Below are 21,503 nucleotides of genomic sequence, written 5' to 3' on the forward strand. Positions count from 1 at the left end.
CTCGTATTTGATCAAGCGATTTTGACATCAGTTGAGGAGTTTCATTTGTCAGAAAGAATTTTTCTTGTCATTTTCGCTTTTCGGTGGTGGAGAAATCAATATGGTTAAACGCGTTTTAAGTGCAATTTAAGTGAATTTTAAATGCGAATTTAACCAAATAAGAAACTTAGAAAGATACAGCGATAAATGGTAATTGTGTGGCATATGAAATATACCGAAAATGACGTGTATGTGAAAAGAAAAATGATATTTTTTTGAACATGGTAAAGTGACCGAAAAGGAAAAGTGGAAATTTTTTCAAGTTGGCTAGAGAAAGGGTATGCGACGCAAAAGGCGGAGGAATATGGTAGAAACGAAGATACAGTAGATAACTACAATGAAAAATGACTATCATTCGGAAAAGTTAAATACATAGCTTGTCATCTCATTCTAACTGTTATGTTCAGGTATTGGATACCGTGTTGTAGCTTCTACGTTTGTTGCGCTTATTGGCGGTGGGCGGTTGTTGACTAGCGCTAAACCATTACATATTTTTTCGCCGTATTCAAGCATAGATGTTTTTTGTTTATGTGGCATACGTGGTATTTTACAAAGTATTCTAGGTGTTTTAAAGAATTTCGCAGTTGGCTAAAGGTGTCGATTAACCGCAATTGTTTGTGATAAGAAGGTTTTTGTGCGTTCGGATATACGTCATACATTAATTGGTTTTTCGAAAATGCAGCATCACTCCATACATTTAATTCCTTTGTACTAAATGAAGTGGTTTAAAAGTCAAGTTGTATTTTGTTTTCTTAATTTACTGCATATGATATTCTTAAATTTGTTGCAAAACCTGTATTGTTTTAATTAGACATACGGCATATTATAGGCAATATGCAGTAATTTTCAAAACGGGTATAACATCAAAAATCTCCGATTAGATCATTTTCACCAAAGTTTTTAACATTGAATTCACCACTATTTTTTATTTCAATTCGCCCTATTCGCTGTCAGTGGTGCACTTTCTTCTTTTGCTTGTTTTTCCATTACTGTCAAACGGAAAAAAACGACAACGACGTCGGTAAGCAGTAAACGAGTTCGAGAGCAAAGTAATATCAGTGCCGCTAATTCTGTATAAATTTTCTACAACACCAAGTTGTATTTTCTATTCAATAAAGTATTATTGCAAATGTAAGCAAAATTTTAATTTGTTACGGTAAATTTTTGGTGTTTAGTAGCGAAAAATAGTGTACGTAGAACCATAACAGTTTTGTGCTTTTGCTCACTGACATTTACTTTCTTTGAGAGGCGGTGACGTTCAATTGTGAATCAGAGTTTTTTTTTTTTTTTGCTATCTACCCACTTTCTGTGCGATCACGTAGTTTTTAAGAGCATCTCAATTTTAATTTATATATATTTCTTAAATTTATAATAAAATATTTTTTTTTTTACAAAATTTCAGTGTTTTTGTGGACAAAGCAAAAGTGAACGAGTCAAAAGTATTGTAGTATTCGGATGTGTGATTCGTTACGCCGAGAAGTGAATCTGATAATTAAAACCAATTTTAAAAAGTAATTTTCGATTTTTGGTAAAGTAAAGCGATTATTAAATTGCAGTGATTTCATTAATTTTTGTTAGTGTTTTAGAATGTCATTAATCTAATCTTACATCGTTCTTTTTATGTTTTCTCTATTCGCTGTCATTGCAAATGCAGTAGGTTCACTGAGAATCAATAGAATAATTAAATAAAGTGAACAAGTGCTAAATAACAGCAGATAAAACTGAAACAACAACTAATAAGTATAGAACGAAATCGATCAAACGGACGAATAAAGGAATTTGAAGATATTAAATTTAATTTAAATAGTACGAAGGGTGTCAACTAGAAAATAACACTGAGATCCTGAAGCAGTCAATCATAAACGCAATCACAATTGCAGCGCTGTTGCAGTGAAACTTAACTATTGTGTTAAAAGTAGCTGCCTAAAATGACGCAAGTTTTGCCTATACGCTTCCAGGAGCATTTACAGGTGAGTTCTAGCATTAAATGTAGCTTTCTATATGCACAACAAGTATTGTATTTTTTTTAAATTGTACGAAAAAATATGTGGTTTAAAAATATTCAACTTATTAATTTACTTTCTATTATCGAGTGTGACTATTAAAACAAACTCCCATTTTTCTGCTGTTATTTTCAGCGCACACAAGAAAAAAATTGCTTCATTATCGGCCAGCTGTGCTATAAAAAGCTCAACAACAGCAGGTTCATACATACATACTTTCATTGTGCTGTGATAAGACGGCATATTTTCATACTTGCCATACTTGTGGGAGTATAATCGCATAAATGCCTACACCAAAACAAAGCTTCACTTTCAACAATTACATAGTTCATACATACATAAACCACGACTATATAAAGCATAAAAATGAAATATGTACATGTAAAGCAACTATCTTGCTGGTACTGTTTACTGATAAAAAATGAAACTGAAATTGAAACGCATTACAATTTACAATAAGTGAAAAAAAAAAAGTATTTCCGAGCGTGTCGGTGACTGGTGCAACCGGCCGCCGGTTTGCTCATTATTTGTATGTTCACTTGCGGCATTCCGGCACATTACTGTGCTCAGTATAGGCGCTACTGCCATTCAATAAATGCATGCGCCATATACAATGTGTGTGTGTATTTGCATGTTTTAGTGGTATGCACAACCGACAAATGTGACTCATCACTAGACATTTGGGGGTTAAAGCAAATAAAGGTTTCTTGATTTATTTTGTGTTACCTACAGGTTTTTACGACTCTTTCGTTTTATTTCTTCGGCTATTCATTGACTAAATTAATGCAGTAGCACAAGATTTGAATATTATATATGTATAATTTAGTTTGAATTTTTCGTATCATATGTTGTGTTTTTAGTATATTTTCAATATTTTATTCTAAAAAAATATACTTTCAACGCTAAATATTTAGCTTTAACGTCATTTGCTCATATCTGATTTTATTCGTCATTATCTAATCACTAATTTTATGTACGTACATAAGTGTTTTCGGCTCTGACACCAATTCAGCTCACGCTGCTGACTTACTCGTTTCAGTTACATCAACATTTCTTTAACTATTATTAGTACCTATGTACATCTTACAGTCTTTTTTTTGTATTTTCGTTTTGGCTTCAGTTTCTGAACCGGTTCGTTGCCTTATTATTTCAGTACAGTGCATTGGTTGAGTGAGCTTACTCATACCTTTATGTCTTTTCCATTTTCTCATGCACATGTTTTAATGATTTATTTAAATTTATTTTCTACTTGTCTTGTAGTGTAGTAGAAAAATTTACAAATTCACAATTACTCCATTCAGTCTACCTAGCGCCGATTTAGTTTATTCATAGTCGCCGTGTTGCTGACATAAATTTTGATTTATGTTTTTGTATTCCCGTGTGTGTAATGACTCAAGCTTGTTGTTGTTGCTTTGTACCCATTGGTATGCTATTTAGCGCTGGAGAAGCCTTTCGTTGGCATAAAACTGATTTTAGTCAGTTGCGGTTAAGGTTTCTTCATATTTCTCTCTATTGTCTCATAATTAGATTATTAACTGCGGACCAGCAATGTACTCAGTTTGTATATGTATATACAAGTGATTATATATGATTTTATGTGCAGCCGAGTATCAAATGTTTTTTGCGGGTTTCTGTACGCATTATGCTGATTTATTATACCAGAGTTCATTAATCTCATTTTCGTTGGTTGCGTTTTCATGAGTTTTGGCATGATGAAGGAATTAGTAAAAAAAGAAAAATTAAAATAAGTAATAACTATGATCAATAAAAAAAAAAATAATAATAATAATAATAAGTAAAAAATTAAAATAAAAACTAAAAAAATAAAAAGCAATAAATAAAAAATAAAAATAAAAAAATAATAATAAAAATAAAAAATACAAAAAATTATAAGTAAAAAATGAAAAATAAAAAAATTATTAAATAATAAAATTACCTTAATTTGTGTGCTAACACAATTTCTCTTTAACAAGTTTCAAATCTCTACACCTAATATTCACTTACTATCACTTGATCAGCAGTTAATTGGCGCTGCTTTACATATGTCTGTATGTAAATACATACAATCACTTTAATAGTTGACCCACTGTTACTCAATGCCAGTACCATACTTTCATATTATAGTAACGGAACTACTAGACTTTTACGAAAATACATTGTATGCCGTTATACCTATTATAACAATTGTATATATATATTTGTACATATCTACAATGTGTTCATTCGTTTGCTTCACTGCACAATCACAATAGTCAACTTTTACTGCTCCACAATTACATTTTTATCATTCATTCGTTGTTTTTGTTTACTCCCCTCAAATGTACATACATACATACATACATTATGCATGGGTTTATCTTAATTTTTTTTCAAGTAGCGCGATTTTTTTTTATGTGTTTCCATATGCTCTGAAGTAACTTCGAAATTTTTGAAAATCTTCGAAAATTTGGAATTTTAGAAGATTATGCTTCTTTATTTCGAAAGGGAGTTTTATTATTTCATATACTTTGTAACTCTTATAAAAAATAGCATTTTGTTAAAGTTAAAAGTATTTTCCATTCCAAAGTTAAATGATTTCAGTTGCACATTTTAACGTTCTCACCTTTCGCACTAAGCTGCTTAGTTAGTTCTTATAATTAGCAAGTAAATATTTAATACCTATTTAAATATCTAGCGCAAGTTAGAAGAACAAGGCAATAAATAAACAAAAATCATATACATATAATCCTAAAAGTAAGCTACAGTAAAGGAAATTATTGTGAAAATTGGTAATTTATTAAATATTGGTAATTAAATAAACGGAAATCATATACATGTAATCCTAAAAGTAGGCAAGTAGTAGTAGGTAAGTAGTAGATAGAATGGTATATGTTGCATTTGCCCCTAAAAGTATGATTTAATACTTATTATCTTTACTACAATTGAATATTTAGTATTTGTAAAGGAAAATTATAAAATATCAATAATTGTATTTCGTAGCTAATATTAAGCTGAATTTGTTTTGGCGCCAAAAACTATGCTTCAATAATATGCTATAATTAATATAATGCAGACGTACGCATAATAAGTGAATTGTCGAATATGTGTGAAAATTATGAGTAAATTTCAACAAGATCATAGCTACTGCGCCTAAATATATGCTTTAATTTTTATAATAAGTTGTGTATATAATAAAATGATTGAATTAATAATCCGTAGGAAAAATACATTAACATAAAACTCGTATATCTTATTCCATACAAACATTCGGCGCCTGGATGTATACTTCCATGTTATCATTCTAACAGCACAAAATACAATGTACGTATGAAGTAGCTCAGACACAATACTGAGCAGGCGGTTCTTTGGTTGATTTAAGTTTTTTCTTAGTGCTTTGTAATCGCAACAAATTAATTGAAAAAAATATTCAATGCGCCACAGCATTTCCCCCATAAAGAGATTAAGAATTGCGTCTCTAGATTTAGAATCATTTAGAATTATTTTGAGAGCTGCCAACTGCTTTCGAGAGCGTATGTCGTAGCGTGATAGCGCCTTATCACCGTCTGCTGACGGAAGTTTTCCACATTCAAAAATACCAAAAGAAAACGTTTTTCAACTCGTTGTTTTCATTCGTCGGCCGACATTGTGCGTTCTTTATTTAGCCGATGCCATTGACATTCTATTGAGAAAATGGCATAATGCATATATTTTATTTTTTTATATTGCTTTATTTGTTGTACTTGCATTGTTTATTGACAGTTTATTGCACTTAAAAATAACTCTTACACATACTGCGTTTCCTGCGGCGTCTATATGTATATGTCTGGACCTTTGCTTATCACTTGGCATGCGCTCTGCACTGAGAGTTTGTTAATTTGTCTTATGACTTCGGCGCAGTTAAGCTCATAATGCACTCTATATACATAAGCTATAGTATATTTTGCACTTGTTCATAAGATTTGTATGTGATGTTATTTGTACTTGTTTTTTGTGTTTTTATTATTTTTTTTTTTGTAATTTGTGTTTTTTTCTGCATTAAACGAAAATTTGGGCGCCGCATTGTTCAGGCACACGTCGACTTGCGGTCGCTATTGGGACATGAAGGGGGTATATTGGGAATAAACAAATGTTAACCTTGAACTAGACGGACTTTCTTATTTAGAAATAAAAATAGAAAATGTTGGCGTACAATTAAATGATGACGATGTTTCCTCTTTTGTTGTATTCTAATTTTTGTTTTTGTTTTTGTTGTATTACTTTTTTGGTTTTTGTTGTACTTTTTTGTTTTTGTTGTTTTTTTTGTGATGATAACGATTTTTATGATAAGAAGTATTGTGTCAGCTTTTAAACACTCCAAATAGGTTTAAGGAATATTGCTGAAGACGCAGTACTTGAGTGGATGTAAATCCCAATATTCTACACGAATTGTATTTGTATTTTTTATTAGTTATCTTTAATTTTATTTTATTTATATATATATTTTTCTTGCTTAAATATGTTTTTCATTAATTAATTTTCTTTAATTTTTCATTTCTTTCCTTGCAGCTCACAAATGTCGGCATCAACATCAATTCGATTTCGTTCAGCACTCTCACCATGGAGTCTGATAAATTCATTTGTGTGCGTGAAAAGGTTAATGATACCGCACAAGTGGTCATTATCGACATGAACGATGTCAGCAACCCGACCAGGCGTCCCATCTCCGCCGACTCGGCCATCATGAATCCAGCCAGCAAAGTTATTGCGCTCAAAGGTAAGGATTATAAATTTTTTTGATAAAAACATGCTAATGTGTCTTTTTGTGTTTGCAGCTCAAAAGACCTTGCAAATCTTCAATATCGAAATGAAATCGAAAATGAAGGCGCACACCATGACCGAGGATGTGGTATTCTGGAAGTGGATTTCATTGAACACGCTGGCCTTGGTCACCGAAACATCTGTGTATCATTGGTCCATGGAAGGTGATTCCACACCGCAAAAAATGTTTGATCGCCATTCATCGTTGAATGGTTGTCAAATTATCAACTATCGTTGCAATCCAACGCAACAGTGGTTGTTGTTGGTGGGTATATCGGCATTGCCAAATCGTGTGGCCGGTGCTATGCAGTTGTATTCGGTGGAGCGCAAGGTATCACAGGCCATCGAAGGTGAGTTGGGGCGCGTTTGCTGTTGCTGTAATTAATGTGTCATAAATAATTATTAAATATTTATTACTATTTTTTTATTATTTTTTTTATTTTTTTAATTATTAATTTTATTTTTTTAATTATTAATTTTTATAATTTTTTTATTTTTTTATTTTTTTATTATTATTTTTTTTTCTTGTTTTTTATTATTTTATTTTATTTATTATATTTTTGCTCTGTCACGCAGGTCATGCTGCCTCATTCGCCATGTTCAAAATGGAGGGCAACAAGGAGACATCCACATTGTTTTGCTTCGCTGTGCGCACCGCAAGCGGTGGTAAATTGCATATTATCGAAGTGGGTGCCCCGCCGGCTGGCAATCAGCCCTTCCCCAAGAAATCGGTGGATGTGTTCTTCCCACCGGAGGCGCAAAGCGATTTCCCCGTCGCCATGCAAGTTTCAGCCAAATATGATACCATTTATTTGATCACCAAATATGGCTATATCCATCTGTATGACATGGAAACGGCCACGTGCATCTACATGAATCGTATCTCGGCCGATACGATCTTTGTGACGGCACCGCACGAGGCCAGTGGCGGCATAATCGGTGTTAATCGCAAGGGGCAAGTACTCTCCGTGACCGTCGATGAGGAGCAAATCATACCATACATCAATACGGTTATACAGAATCCCGATTTGGCTTTACGCATGGCTGTGCGCAATAATCTCTCCGGCGCTGAGGATCTCTTTGTGCGTAAATTCAATAAACTTTTTACTGCTGGGCAATACGCCGAAGCGGCTAAGGTGGCGGCGCTCGCACCGAAAGGTATCTTGCGTACACCGCAAACCATACAACGTTTCCAGCAGGTGCAATCGCCCGCTGGCTCGACGACGCCACCACTTTTGCAATACTTTGGCATACTACTCGATCAGGGTAAACTGAATAAGTACGAGTCGTTGGAGTTGTGTCGCCCCGTTTTGGTGCAGGGTAAGAAACAGTTGTGTGAGAAGTGGTTGAAGGAGGAGAAGCTCGAGTGCAGTGAGGAGTTGGGAGATTTGGTGAAGACATCCGATTTGACATTGGCGCTATCGATTTACTTGCGCGCCAATGTACCCAATAAGGTTATACAATGTTTCGCTGAGACCGGCCAGTTCCAAAAGATCGTATTGTACGCTAAAAAGGTCAACTATACGCCGGATTATATATTCTTGTTGCGTTCGGTAATGCGCACCAATCCGGAACAGGGCGCCGGTTTCGCCTCTATGTTGGTGGCCGAAGAGGAGGAGCCACTGGCCGATATCAATCAGATTGTCGATATTTTCATGGAGCATTCAATGGTGCAGCAATGTACCGCCTTCTTGCTGGACGCACTCAAGCATAATCGCCCCAATGAGGGTGCTTTGCAGACGCGCCTACTGGAAATGAATTTGGTTTCGGCTCCGCAAGTGGCTGATGCCATACTCGGCAATGCTATGTTCACGCACTACGATCGCGCGCACATCGCACAGCTATGCGAGAAAGCCGGCTTGTTGCAACGCGCATTGGAGCACTACACCGACTTGTATGACATCAAACGCGCTGTGGTGCATACGCATCTGCTGAATGCCGATTGGCTGGTGGGCTACTTTGGCACGCTGTCCGTGGAGGACTCATTGGAGTGCTTGAAGGCCATGTTGACGGCGAATATACGTCAAAACTTGCAGATATGCGTGCAAATTGCAACCAAATATCATGAACAATTGACAACTAAAGCATTGATTGATCTCTTCGAGAGTTTCAAGTCTTACGAGGGCCTTTTCTACTTCCTCGGCTCGATTGTGAACTACTCGCAGGATCCCGAGGTGCACTTCAAGTATATACAGGCGGCTTGCAAAACTAATCAAATCAAGGAAGTTGAACGCATTTGTCGCGAATCCAACTGCTATAATGCGGAACGCGTTAAGAATTTCCTAAAGGAGGCCAAACTGACCGATCAGTTGCCGCTTATCATTGTTTGTGATCGTTTTGACTTCGTGCACGATCTAGTACTCTATCTATACCGTAACAATCTGCAGAAATATATTGAAATTTATGTGCAAAAAGTGAATCCATCACGTTTGCCTGTCGTCGTTGGTGGTCTCTTGGATGTTGATTGCTCTGAGGATATTATCAAAAATTTGATACTTGTCGTAAAGGGCCAGTTCTCGACCGATGAGCTAGTGGCTGAAGTGGAGAAACGTAATCGTTTGAAATTGTTGTTGCCGTGGTTGGAGTCGCGCGTGCATGACGGTTGTGTTGAGCCAGCAACGCACAATGCATTGGCCAAGATCTATATCGATTCGAATAATAATCCGGAACGTTTCCTCAAGGAGAACCAATACTACGATAGTCGTGTAGTCGGTCGCTATTGCGAGAAACGCGATCCTCATTTGGCTTGTGTAGCTTACGAACGTGGTCAATGTGATCGCGAACTGATCGCCGTTTGCAATGAGAATTCGCTGTTCAAGAGCGAAGCGCGTTATTTGGTGCGTCGTCGCGATCCCGCACTCTGGGTGGAAGTGTTGTCTGAAGCAAATCCCTATAAGCGTCAGTTGATCGATCAGGTCGTGCAGACAGCGCTGTCTGAAACTCAGGATCCAGATGATATCTCTGTGACGGTGAAGGCCTTCATGACTGCCGATTTACCAAATGAGTTGATTGAATTGCTCGAAAAAATTATACTTGACTCGTCTGTGTTCTCCGATCATCGCAATTTGCAAAACTTGTTGATCTTGACCGCTATCAAAGCCGATCGCACACGCGTCATGGACTATATCAACCGTTTGGACAACTATGATGCGCCCGATATTGCGAATATCGCTATTTCGAATCAATTGTACGAAGAGGCGTTCGCCATCTTCAAGAAATTCGATGTGAATACCTCTGCTATTCAGGTGCTTATCGAGCAGGTGAATAATTTGGAGCGCGCTAATGAGTTCGCCGAGCGCTGCAACGAGCCGGCTGTTTGGTCACAGCTCGCTAAAGCACAATTGCAACAGGGACTCGTTAAGGAGGCTATTGATTCGTATATCAAAGCTGACGATCCGAGCGCGTACATGGATGTGGTGGATGTCGCCTCGAAGGCCGATTCCTGGGACGATCTGGTGCGTTATCTACAAATGGCACGCAAAAAGGCGCGCGAATCGTACATTGAAAGCGAGCTGATTTATGCTTATGCACGTACCGGTCGTCTGGCCGATTTGGAGGAATTCATTTCGGGTCCGAATCATGCCGACATACAGAAGATCGGCGATCGTTGCTTTAACGATGGCATGTACGATGCGGCCAAATTGTTGTACAACAATGTGAGCAACTTTGCGCGTCTCGCCATTACATTGGTCTATTTGAAGGAGTTCCAGGGTGCCGTAGATTCGGCACGTAAAGCTAATTCGACACGCACCTGGAAGGAGGTGTGCTTCGCTTGTGTCGATGCCGAGGAATTCCGTCTAGCGCAAATGTGTGGTCTGCACATCGTCGTGCACGCCGACGAATTGGAAGATCTGATCAATTACTATCAAGATCGTGGCTACTTTGAGGAGCTTATTGCGTTGTTGGAGTCCGCTTTGGGACTGGAACGCGCCCACATGGGCATGTTCACCGAACTGGCTATACTCTATTCGAAATTCAAGCCGTCTAAGATGCGCGAGCATCTCGAGCTGTTCTGGTCGCGTGTCAACATACCAAAAGTGTTGCGCGCTGCCGAATCGGCACACCTTTGGTCCGAACTGGTATTCCTCTACGACAAGTATGAAGAGTACGATAATGCAGTGCTTGCCATGATGGCACATCCGACGGAGGCTTGGCGTGAAGGTCACTTCAAGGACATCATCACCAAAGTGGCCAACATCGAACTCTACTACAAAGCTATACAATTCTATTTGGACTACAAGCCATTGCTATTGAACGATATGCTATTGGTGTTGGCACCACGAATGGATCATACACGTGCCGTTAGCTTCTTCTCGAAGACCGGTCATTTACAATTGGTGAAACCATATTTGCGTTCAGTACAATCGCTCAACAACAAGGCGATCAACGAGGCGCTCAACGGCCTACTCATCGATGAGGAAGACTATCAGGGTCTACGCAATTCCATTGATGGATTTGATAACTTCGACACAATCGCATTGGCACAAAAGCTGGAGAAGCACGAATTGACCGAATTTAGACGTATTGCTGCCTATTTGTACAAAGGTGAGTGAGTCGAGCAGAAAAGTGTCAAAAAAATTTTAGGGTCACGGGTATTTAAGGGTCCGAGAAATTTAGTTTACATTTTATTCTTTGACTCATTTTCACATTTTTCCCCAATTTATAGGCAACAACCGCTGGAAGCAGAGCGTCGAATTGTGCAAAAAGGACAAACTTTACAAGGATGCAATGGAGTATGCGGCCGAGTCGGGTAAACAGGAGATCGCCGAAGAGCTTCTGGGTTGGTTCCTGGAACGTAATGCCCATGACTGTTTTGCTGCCTGTCTATTCCAAGTGAGTGTGTAGTTGAGCGAAAGAGCGAAGATGAAAAGAGAAAAAGAAAGATAAAATTCATAGAGAAAGATAAAAGCCAGAAGTAGCAATTCGGAGCTATAAAAAGGGCAAAAGAGCGATAAATGAAGCGAAGTGTTAGTAAGTGAGCTCTACATTTCCTATTTAGTCATTTGTTGGAAGCGGAATCGCCTCCCAGGGGCATCAAGAGGTCACTCATACAATACGTCGACGACTTAACGCAATACGCCGACCAGACTGCAAACGCGGAAAGCTTCAAACACGTTTTAAATGCCATTCACAGTGAAGCCATTAACACCTTCCTTGCCTCCCTCCCAGTGAATGCAGTCAAACCACCACCCTTAGCAGAGTTGCCACGTGAAACCAGAGTAACCCTTGCGCAATTTCGTTCTGGATATTGTAGCAGGTCTTCCCCCTTATCCAGACTGAACCCCCATATACAGAATATATGTCCTGCATGCAATGAGTCCCCGCATGACACTAATCACCTTTTTGTATGGTCAACGAACCCAACTCATATAACACCCTTTTCCCTTTGGTCCGACCCCATCGAAACAATATGTTTCCTGGACCTCCCGTTAGATGACCTCGACGACAACTAGGCTTGTACTTCCCATTCTAGCAGGGCTGGATAATCGTAACAACAACAACAGATCTAGGGTGGTAGTGAGAGAGAGAGAGAAACAAAGAGAGTACGAAATAAAGATAGAGTATAGAGAGATTGGCTGTAAAATAGTAAAATGCGTAGGAAAAAAGATATGTCCTAGGGGCGCAAATACTAAAGGACTAAATATTAGTACAGCGAGACCTTAGAAGGCATAAGCGCGGATAACAGAAAAGTTGGAGAGAGGAAAGCGGGAGAGAGACATAACGAGATGAAATTAGGCATATAACGAGCGATTTAGTTCGAATGAGTGAGAGATCAAGAACAAGAGAAGTTGATAAAAGCTAAATTAGAGATAGAGCAACAACGAGTAATAACTAGAGATAATAGTAAATATTAAGAAAGTCAAAGAGAGCAAGTCGTCTAAAGCAGAGCAATATTTGGGAAGGAAAAAGACAAATTTTAAACAATTTTACATTAGATGCAACCTTTAACGTTGTTTTTTTCTAGTGTTACGATTTGCTGCGGCCTGATGTTATACTGGAGTTGGCATGGAAACACAATATCATGGACTTTGCCATGCCCTATTTGATACAAGTAAGATATCTGTTCTAATTTTTAGATTATGAATTCTTAGAAAATAATTTTAATAATTTATTAATTTGTAAAAAAATAAATTTAATTATTATTAATTTAAAAAAAAATTAATTTTAATTTTAGCAACTATTTTTTATTTTATTTATAAATTATTGCAACAAAAACTCATGAAATTTCCATTTTCACAGGTAATACGCGAATACACCACCAAAGTGGATAAACTGGAACAGAACGAAGCGCAACGCGAGAAGGAGGATGAAACCGTCGAACACAAGAATATCATCACAATGGAGCCACAACTGATGATAACCGCTGGACCGGCTATGGGCATACCACCACAGTATGCGCAAAACTATGCGGCGGCGCCTGGCTATGCGCCAAACATGGCCTATCCCGGCTATGGAATGTAGGCAACAATAACAACAACTACAAATACAACACCACCACCACTACTACTACATTATTAAAAGTGAAATTGAAACAATTGAAATTCAACAACAACAACAAAACTAGCAAAAACTAAATCTAGCACACGATCCGTATTGTTACGAAAATTAGAAACATACAAAAAACACACACATAATTGAACACGCGTAAAAATGGAAAATTAAAAGGAAAACGAAAAATTAAACGCGAAATCAAAATTTCCAAAATGTAAATGTAGTCGTAGTTCAATCATTTAAACGCTGAAACCAGAAATTATAATACAAGCGTTAACACTGCATTACAGACATACATACGTATATATACATACACAAACAAAACAAAAACAACACAAAAAACAGAGAGCGTTAGTCGTGTGTGTGTGTGTGTTCTGCATAGATTTTGCATATATTAAACTATATACAATTATACATAAATGTATTACAAGTATATATATAATAATTATTATTACACATATACATTACCATTATTACAATTACCAATTAAAAATTATAATTACAAGTTGTTTGTTTAATTAATTATTTCGTGCTTTGTTGTCTCTGCTTTGCGTATACACACATACATACATATATAATTGAAATATTGTGTTTTTTTTTTTGTATTTGTATTTGTATTTTGATGTATTTGAACTTTTTTCATTACTCTACTGTTATAAAACTCCTACTCAATTGCTTGACTTGTTGTCATATTTCGAAGCTGAAAACACAACAAAAATATTATTCATAAAGATAAACCGTATTACAAAGCACGTGTAGTGTTGAACAAATGATTAAGCGAACCAACAAGAATACCAACAAATAACGTAAATGAAATGAAAGATTTATGCTAATTTTTTTGTCTTTATTATAAGTGAAAATAAAAAAAAACTTTTTAGTTAATAAATATCTATTAAAAAAAAGAAAAACAGGAGATTTTTTTATTTAATTGAAATTATCAATTGGAAACGATGATTTGGTATCAAGTGTTTATTCGAATATATTTTCGAAAATTAACTCATACCATTTTCGAAAATATATCTTTAAGAAAGTAGCTTATAGAAGAGTTTCTAACAATTTCGAACATCAGACTTCGAAAAATCACAAATATTAATCAAATAATATTTAAAAAAGAATTCGAAAAATCGTAAAATCATTAAATATGTTGAAACATTAAAATTATTAATAATTTGAGGAAAATGTGTAATTTAGGGCACTTAAAAATATTCGAAGAACCTGAAAACCGATTATTCGAATATTCGGTTAATACTATTCGAATGGTCGTAACATTGCTACTATTCGAATAGTTGTTCTACTGCGACTATTCAAATAGTTGCTCTGTTGCGAGTATTTGAATTAATGAAAATGAATTAACTGAAAATTGTTTGAAATCCAAGCGGCATTTGATTTTTGTTTGTTTTTTATGAGTTTCACATTTTTCAATCAAAATAAGAAAATTAATGCACTTGTACTGTTCGAATAGTCGACAACGAACGATTAACCGGATAGTCGGAAATGAGCGGTTAATCGAATAGTCGACGATGACTATCCGGATTCTGCAAACCGTGTATTATTATTCGAATAATGTCCTATACGGTTAGTCCAGATAGTCGATTATTCGAATACCGAGAGCTTTAGTGTAATTATATATTATAAATACTTTCGGAAAAAAAATTTAATAAATTCGAATTGAATATATCTAAATATTCAAGAATTCAAAATATTTACAAATTATAAAAACGTCTTATCTGATGAAAGACTAACTTTCGAATGTCTTTTGTGTTTGTCAGCAGTAGATGGTGATGTGTTTCGAACACGAAAGTGTGTAATTAGATTTTATTGCAAACAAAAAACAATTTAAAAAATAATTTCAAATTAAAAATCGAACTTCGAATGTGTTTCGAACACGAAAGTGTATTATCTGATTTTATTTAAAATACGTTCGAAACATAAACAAATTAAAAAAATAAATATTAAAAAATAATTTCGAAATGAAAATCGAAATTCGAATGTGTTTCGAACACGAAAGTGTATTTTCAGTTTTTATGAAAAATACTTTCGAAAATTAAAAAAAAAGAAATTTACAAAATAATTTTGAATAGAAAATCTTAATTCGAATTTCGAAAAATCTGCAAGTGGTTTTCGAAGTTAAAATTAATTAAGATTATAATAAAAATACGTTCGAAACATAAAAAACAAATTTTAAAAATAATTTCGAACTTAAAATAAAAATTCGAATTTCGAAAAATCGGCAAGTGGTTATCGAAGTTCAAAATAATTAAGGTTAATGTTCAAAATATGTATAAATTTGAATTAAAATAAGATAATTGAATGCTTAAAGCGTTATTTCCGGTCTAAATTATAAAGCTGATAAACTTTTTTCTTTTAAAAAAATTAATACGCTCTTTTTGAATGGTTTTAATTTTAAAAATTTCTAAATTATTTTTCCATTTTTTTGTCATTTTTTAATTTAATTTATTTAAGTAATTAAACAAACATCACACATTTTGCAGTATTACTTTGAATTATTCACTTTTAAAGAAATTTTTCTCCAATCAAGTCAGACTCATTAGCTTAAAAAAAACAATAATCATACTCTAATTTTTTTACTCTCTTTTTTACAGTTACAAATAAGGTAAACGCCAAATCAAACTACACCAACTACCATTCAGTTAGAAAGCTTGGTTCCTCATTGTCTATGTACATCTGTCTGCCCACTTGAACACGCTCTATAGTATTTGGTCGCACAGTAGAAAACCGTTAAGCGATTATTGGAATTGTGTAGGGAAAAATTAACAATTATATTTAGAGAGATTTGTTTCATGAATGTTTATTCAGACAGTTTTGTAAAAAAATAAATTATAAAAAATAATGAAAAAGAATATAATAAAAAAAAATTAAAAAAAAAAATAAAAAATAAAAAATGAAAAAATTAAATAATTAATAACAAAGAAAATTATAAAAAATAATGAAAAAAAATTTAAAAGAATAATAAAAAATAAAATTATAAAAAAGAAAATAAGTTAAAGAAAAATTATAAAAAAATAATTAAAAGGGAAATTATAAAAAAAATAATTAAAAATTAATTATAAAAAAAACTTATAAAAAATTATTTAAAAAATAATAAAAAGTATGCATCATGTATTATTGAATGAACATTAGTTGTGGAAAAAATGAAAAATGTACACATCAAGTGGTTTTAAATGAAAAATTAAAAATATTTTTTTTTTAATTCAGTTTAAAAATTAGCTTTTTTGAATTTTTCGGAAATGTTTTCATTGTACATCGAATATAAAAAATATGAAAATGGAAAAACGGGTTTTTAATATGAAAAACGTTTTATCAAAAACTTTATTTTCTAAATTCAGTAATTTCGAAATAATTTTTGTTGCAAAAAAAATTGTTTTAAAATTATTGCACAAGGGTATTTATGTATTATTGTATACAATAAAAAAATAGCTGGCCAACTGATTAACACATTTTAGGCGTTTGAGAGCAGGAGGGAGAAGCTAGTTGAAGAAGAAAATATGAACAAATATTGGCAAGTAACTGGTAGTTACCGTTACAAATGATATTAAATTTAAGAATATGAAATTTACAAAATTTACAGTTATATGTATATTTTTTGTTGGATTTTGTCTATGGCCCTTCGCTCCAACAGGAGTTAAAGGAAATTATATATATATATTCAATTCAATATTTTAATAAAAATGTGGACACTTAAAGAATATGGTTAAACGAAATTACAGTTATACACATTTTTGGAAAATAAAATTTTGGCTTTCAATGTAATGTTCTAATAAAAAATGTTAATTAAGTTCGCCTACCATTGTAAAAATACATAAATAAATAAATGCAGCGTATTATAGCAATTTGTTATACTAACAACTCAAAAAATAATTTAAAAAATGGCTAGACATGAAATTTAAAAAAAAATATTTTAATTAAAAAAAAATTACAAACCAAACTCAAAAATATATAGAATAAATAAAAAAATAAGTAAGACATATTAAGTTAACTACGAACGGAACACAAAAAATGTTTAAAATAGTAAAATTTTAAGGTTAAAGTATAAATAATCTTAAAATACAGTTACTGTGTATTTGCTAATAAAAAAAAGTAAAATAAAAAATATATAACCGAAAATAAAAACAAAAAATGAAATACGCAAACTTATTGCATTGCAGGACGCATTTAAAATCATTCGTTAAAAAATTAAGCCACAAAAAAATAAAAATAAAAACAAAAAAATTTAACCAAAAAATTAAAAATAATATTCACTCTAGTACACAGTTACAGTTTATGTTGTTGTAAAACTCTAAATCGTACTACTCTTATTGTTTATTAAAGTTAAAAAAAAAATAACGGATTGCAAATTGTAAAAAATTAATACTGAAAAATCAAACTATAAAAATTGTATGAAAAGCATTATTATTGAAAATATTTATTCTCTATTTTATTTAAGCTTTCTGTAATTGCGCTATTTATGTGTGTATTTTTAAAATATTATAATAGCAGCACATACATACATTATACATACGGAATTTAAGAAATAAAAAAAATAAAAAAAAAATATTAATAAAATTATAATGGATATTATTATTTTTTTATGCAAAATCATTTTAGCATAAAATTTATTTTTTTGCTAACCTAATCGAAGATTCAAGACACTAAGAGAAAGAATACAGCTAAATTGGGTGACTAAAAACCGCCAAGAACCTTCACCAACCTCCGCCAAACTTTGACAGTCCTCAATTTATAACAGAAAGACAGAGGGAGAGATAGTTGGGGAGCATTTAGTAAGACTCCTAAGAGGAGACTGCAGTTTACTACATTTTGAAGAAAACTGTAGTCTAAAATGTGATAAAAACCAATGAAGCGCTTAAGGAGTACAACTAATCTTAGTACTTACCGATCCAAACAGGGTTAGATCGTCGAAAAAACACGCAGGATAAAAATCGGGACAATCTCGGTAGCGCAGGACCGACTGGTGCGAGAATTGGGAATTAACATTCACGTCGATGATATACCAATGCAGTTCGTAAATAACCTCACTCCATATACGACCGCGATAATGACCAAAGTACAGAGACGCAACAAGATCCTCAAGTCGCTTGTCGATAGCACTTTGGGAAAGGATACAGGCCACTTACAAGGCTATCACTTCTACAATACTTCGACGACTTAACACAATACACCGACCCGACTGCGGAAGCGGACAGCTTCACACACCTTAAACGTCATTCACAGTGGCGCCATTAGCACCTGCCTTGCCTCCTTCCCTGTGAATGGCCTCCTTGCAGTCAAACCACCACCCAAAGCAGACGAAGAGCTCGTGTTGCCACGTGAAACCAGAGTGACCCTTGCGCAGGTTAAACTCCTACTTATCCCGACTGAATCCCGACATACAGAAAACTTGTCCTGCAAGCAATGAGTATCCGCATGATACTACTCACCTCCATGTATGCCCAACGAACTCAACTCATCTAACATCCCTTTCCCTTTGGTCCGACCCCATCGAAGCAGCACGCTTCCCGGGCCTTCCGTTCGATGACCTCGACGACAACTATACTTATGTTTTCCGTTCCTGGCTGGATAATCGTTAAAACAACAACAAGCCGCTTAAGAAATATGATACCTCTGGTGACTACTTCTTGTGTTACTTGTTATTGCTACTGCATATAGGGTTCAGTTCATTCATTTTAATATGAAATTCACACAAACATGGAAGTGCGAGTGTCTCACTTCGTCACCAAGGCAACAAAAATAAATAATTTTTATTGACAAGCAGTCAGAAAAAATATTTCCAGATTTTACGCAAACGAATAATTTCTACAAACATCTTATATTTTCGAAGATACATTGAATTAATTTGAAGTTCACTAGCTGATAAAAGAAGATGCCACGCCTTAAGCCCACAACAAAAATCGACGTTATTGGCAATTTGGATTTGAGTCCGGAGAAGGCGGTTGGCGATTACATCGAATCGAAGCAGCAGGATGCATATTTTGTGTAAGTTGAGTTGTTGTAGTAGTTCTTGCATTGAGGTCAACTAACGGTAGTTAGTAGAAGATAATCGATAGAAGTATTGTTGGTTTCAAGGACCGCACACTATCACACACAATTTGTTGGACCCTTTATCTAATTAAAACGTTCTTTTAACCACCACTAGCAAACCACCGAATTGGGATTCAGCCGGCGACTCCATTGAGCTGCTCTATATACGCAATGAGCGCGAGCATGCCGCAATGTTGCGTCTACAAGATGAAATGCTTGAGAATTCGAAGCGGCAGGCGGCCAGTAATGCCAGTCGCATACGCAAACTTTACAAGATACACGCGCATTTGCGTAAACGTTTCATTGAGGTGAATAATTTCATCAAAGATTGTGAGGATAAACGGCGTGTCGCTGATAAGAAGATAGCCGAAGAGAGGGCACTGCATGCCGAGCTGGCGGAGAATATTGAGAAGTTCAAGCGCGCCATATGGGAGTTGGCCGAGTTTCGTGAGGTGCTGAAGGAGACTGTCAACGAATTGGAGCCATATGAGACGGTCATACAAGAGGTGGTGGAGAAATCGGAAATATTCGATTCGGTGAAAGATTGCATGGATCGTTGCGATGCGTTAAGTAAGTTCACAAAAAAAGTAGTTGTGCCGAAAGCCTGGATTTTTCTATTTCGTTTATTGTCAGTGTTGGCGCAGGTGGAGATATCACGTTTGGAGCAGGAAAAATTTATGGAAATCGAGGAGATGCGCAAACGTATGGTGAAGGTGACAAATGAGGCAGCCTTAACGGTTTTGGGTTTGAAAAACGATTTAGCCGAGCTGGAACGTTCTTATAATAAGGCGCGCAGCGAGTGTCTACATTGGGAGCGTATTTTAGCGAATGCCAAAGATTGTGTGGCCACAAATGAGCTAAATAAAGATCGTGCGTTAGATGGCATACGTGATATTTACAGAATGTTGCGACGCAGGCAGGGTAGGTTGAGTAACTGTTAATAAAAAATAAAAAAAATGCATAAAAATTTAGAAAAACTTTTTTAATGTGTTTACTTACATTTTCAGGCCGTGATCCCTTATTCCAACGTCACGAAGTTGAAAAAGAATTGGATTTTATTAAAGATGAAATTGAACTGCTGAAGGAAGTGGTTAAGGAGTGCAATAAGACGCGTGCTGGCACTAAACGTGGATATGTTGAGAAGGTTGAGGACAGATGCTAAATTATTAATATTTAAATGAGATGGTTAAAAATATGAAATATTAAAAAAATATAAAAAATACAAAACAGGCGAATTATTAAAAAAATAAATAAACAATTTAGAAATTAAAAAAAAAATAAATAAATAAAATATTAAAAAATAAATATAAAAACAGAATTATCAACAAAACTATATATTTCAAAATTAATAAAATAAATAAAAAATTAGAAATTTAAAAATATAAAAAACAGAATTATCAAAAAAAAAATATATTAAACTTAAAAAAATAAAAAAATTAAAAAAAAATATTAAAAAAAATAATTAAAAATATAAAAAGTAAAAATAAAAATTAAAAAAGAGAAAAATAATAATAAACCAAATATATAAAAAATAATAATTAGAATTTAAAAAAAATTGTACTAAATAATATTAAATAAAACATAATTTTATAACAGTTCAAATTTAAATAATATTAAAATAAAATACAGAAAGATATGAGAAAATATAATCTGCAGAAAAACTAAAAATAAAAACTATATTTTTAAACAAATTAAATATTAAAAATACAAAATCAATAAAAATATGAATAATATTATATGAAACACATTCTTAAATAAAACTGTAAAGAAAACTAAAACGAATAAATAATTATTTAAAGAATATAAAGAAACTTAATATGAAAGCAACCAACGAAAATTAATAAAAAAAAAATACAAATAGTTGAGTGTTATCAAAAAATAATAAAAATATAAAAAACTAGCAACACACAAAATTAAAATATTAAAATAAATAAAAAACTAACTTAAAGAAATAAATAACTAAAAGCAAAAAAAAGAACAAAACAAAGAAATATATATAAAAAAAAATTAAAAAAAATAATATAAAAAAATAATATAAAAAAATTAAAAAAAATAATATAAAAAAATTAAAAAAAATAATATAAAAAAATTAAAAAATAATAAAATAAAAAAAATTTAAAAAAATAATATAAAGAAAATTAAAAGAAATAAAATAAA

General features: G+C 33.8%; 2 protein-coding genes across 2 annotated transcripts; both read left to right on the forward strand.

Annotated features, from left to right (window-relative positions):
• Positions 1 to 20: 20 nt before the first annotated feature.
• Chc_1 (clathrin heavy chain) lies at positions 21 to 14,218 on the forward strand. Its single transcript, XM_029038072.2, has 9 exons — positions 21 to 189; positions 1,442 to 1,550; positions 1,694 to 2,009; positions 6,567 to 6,774; positions 6,833 to 7,168; positions 7,395 to 11,363; positions 11,485 to 11,651; positions 12,784 to 12,870; positions 13,059 to 14,218. The coding sequence occupies exons 3-9, from the start codon at positions 1,968 to 1,970 to the stop codon at positions 13,278 to 13,280; spliced, it is 5,031 nt and encodes a 1,676-aa protein (XP_028893905.1). The 5' UTR covers positions 21 to 189; positions 1,442 to 1,550; positions 1,694 to 1,967; the 3' UTR covers positions 13,281 to 14,218.
• A 4,820-nt stretch (positions 14,219 to 19,038) lies between these two features.
• On the forward strand, positions 19,039 to 20,624 carry LOC105208540 (uncharacterized). Its single transcript, XM_011178438.3, has 4 exons — positions 19,039 to 19,301; positions 19,462 to 19,916; positions 19,980 to 20,267; positions 20,354 to 20,624. Exons 1-4 carry the CDS (start codon positions 19,189 to 19,191, stop codon positions 20,506 to 20,508), a joined length of 1,011 nt encoding a protein of 336 aa, XP_011176740.2. The 5' UTR covers positions 19,039 to 19,188; the 3' UTR covers positions 20,509 to 20,624.
• Positions 20,625 to 21,503: the final 879 nt, after the last annotated feature.

The sequence above is a fragment of the Zeugodacus cucurbitae genome, chromosome 5 (assembly GCF_028554725.1).
Source record: "Zeugodacus cucurbitae isolate PBARC_wt_2022May chromosome 5, idZeuCucr1.2, whole genome shotgun sequence".
Classification (NCBI taxonomy): Eukaryota; Metazoa; Arthropoda; class Insecta; order Diptera; family Tephritidae; genus Zeugodacus; species Zeugodacus cucurbitae.

Excerpts from the sequence above, each read along its gene's own strand:
- Chc_1 (XM_029038072.2), top strand. The coding sequence starts at position 1,968 with ATGACGCAAGTTTTGCCTATACGCTTCCAGGAGCATTTACAG. Across the intron at positions 7,169-7,394 it reads GGTATCACAGGCCATCGAAG|GTCATGCTGCCTCATTCGCC; the intron begins GTGAGTTGGGGC and ends TCTGTCACGCAG. Across the intron at positions 12,871-13,058 it reads CCATGCCCTATTTGATACAA|GTAATACGCGAATACACCAC; the intron begins GTAAGATATCTG and ends CCATTTTCACAG.
- LOC105208540 (XM_011178438.3), top strand. The coding sequence starts at position 19,189 with ATGCCACGCCTTAAGCCCACAACAAAAATCGACGTTATTGGCAATTTG. Across the intron at positions 19,302-19,461 it reads CAGCAGGATGCATATTTTGT|CAAACCACCGAATTGGGATT; the intron begins GTAAGTTGAGTT and ends AACCACCACTAG. Across the intron at positions 20,268-20,353 it reads AATGTTGCGACGCAGGCAGG|GCCGTGATCCCTTATTCCAA; the intron begins GTAGGTTGAGTA and ends TTACATTTTCAG.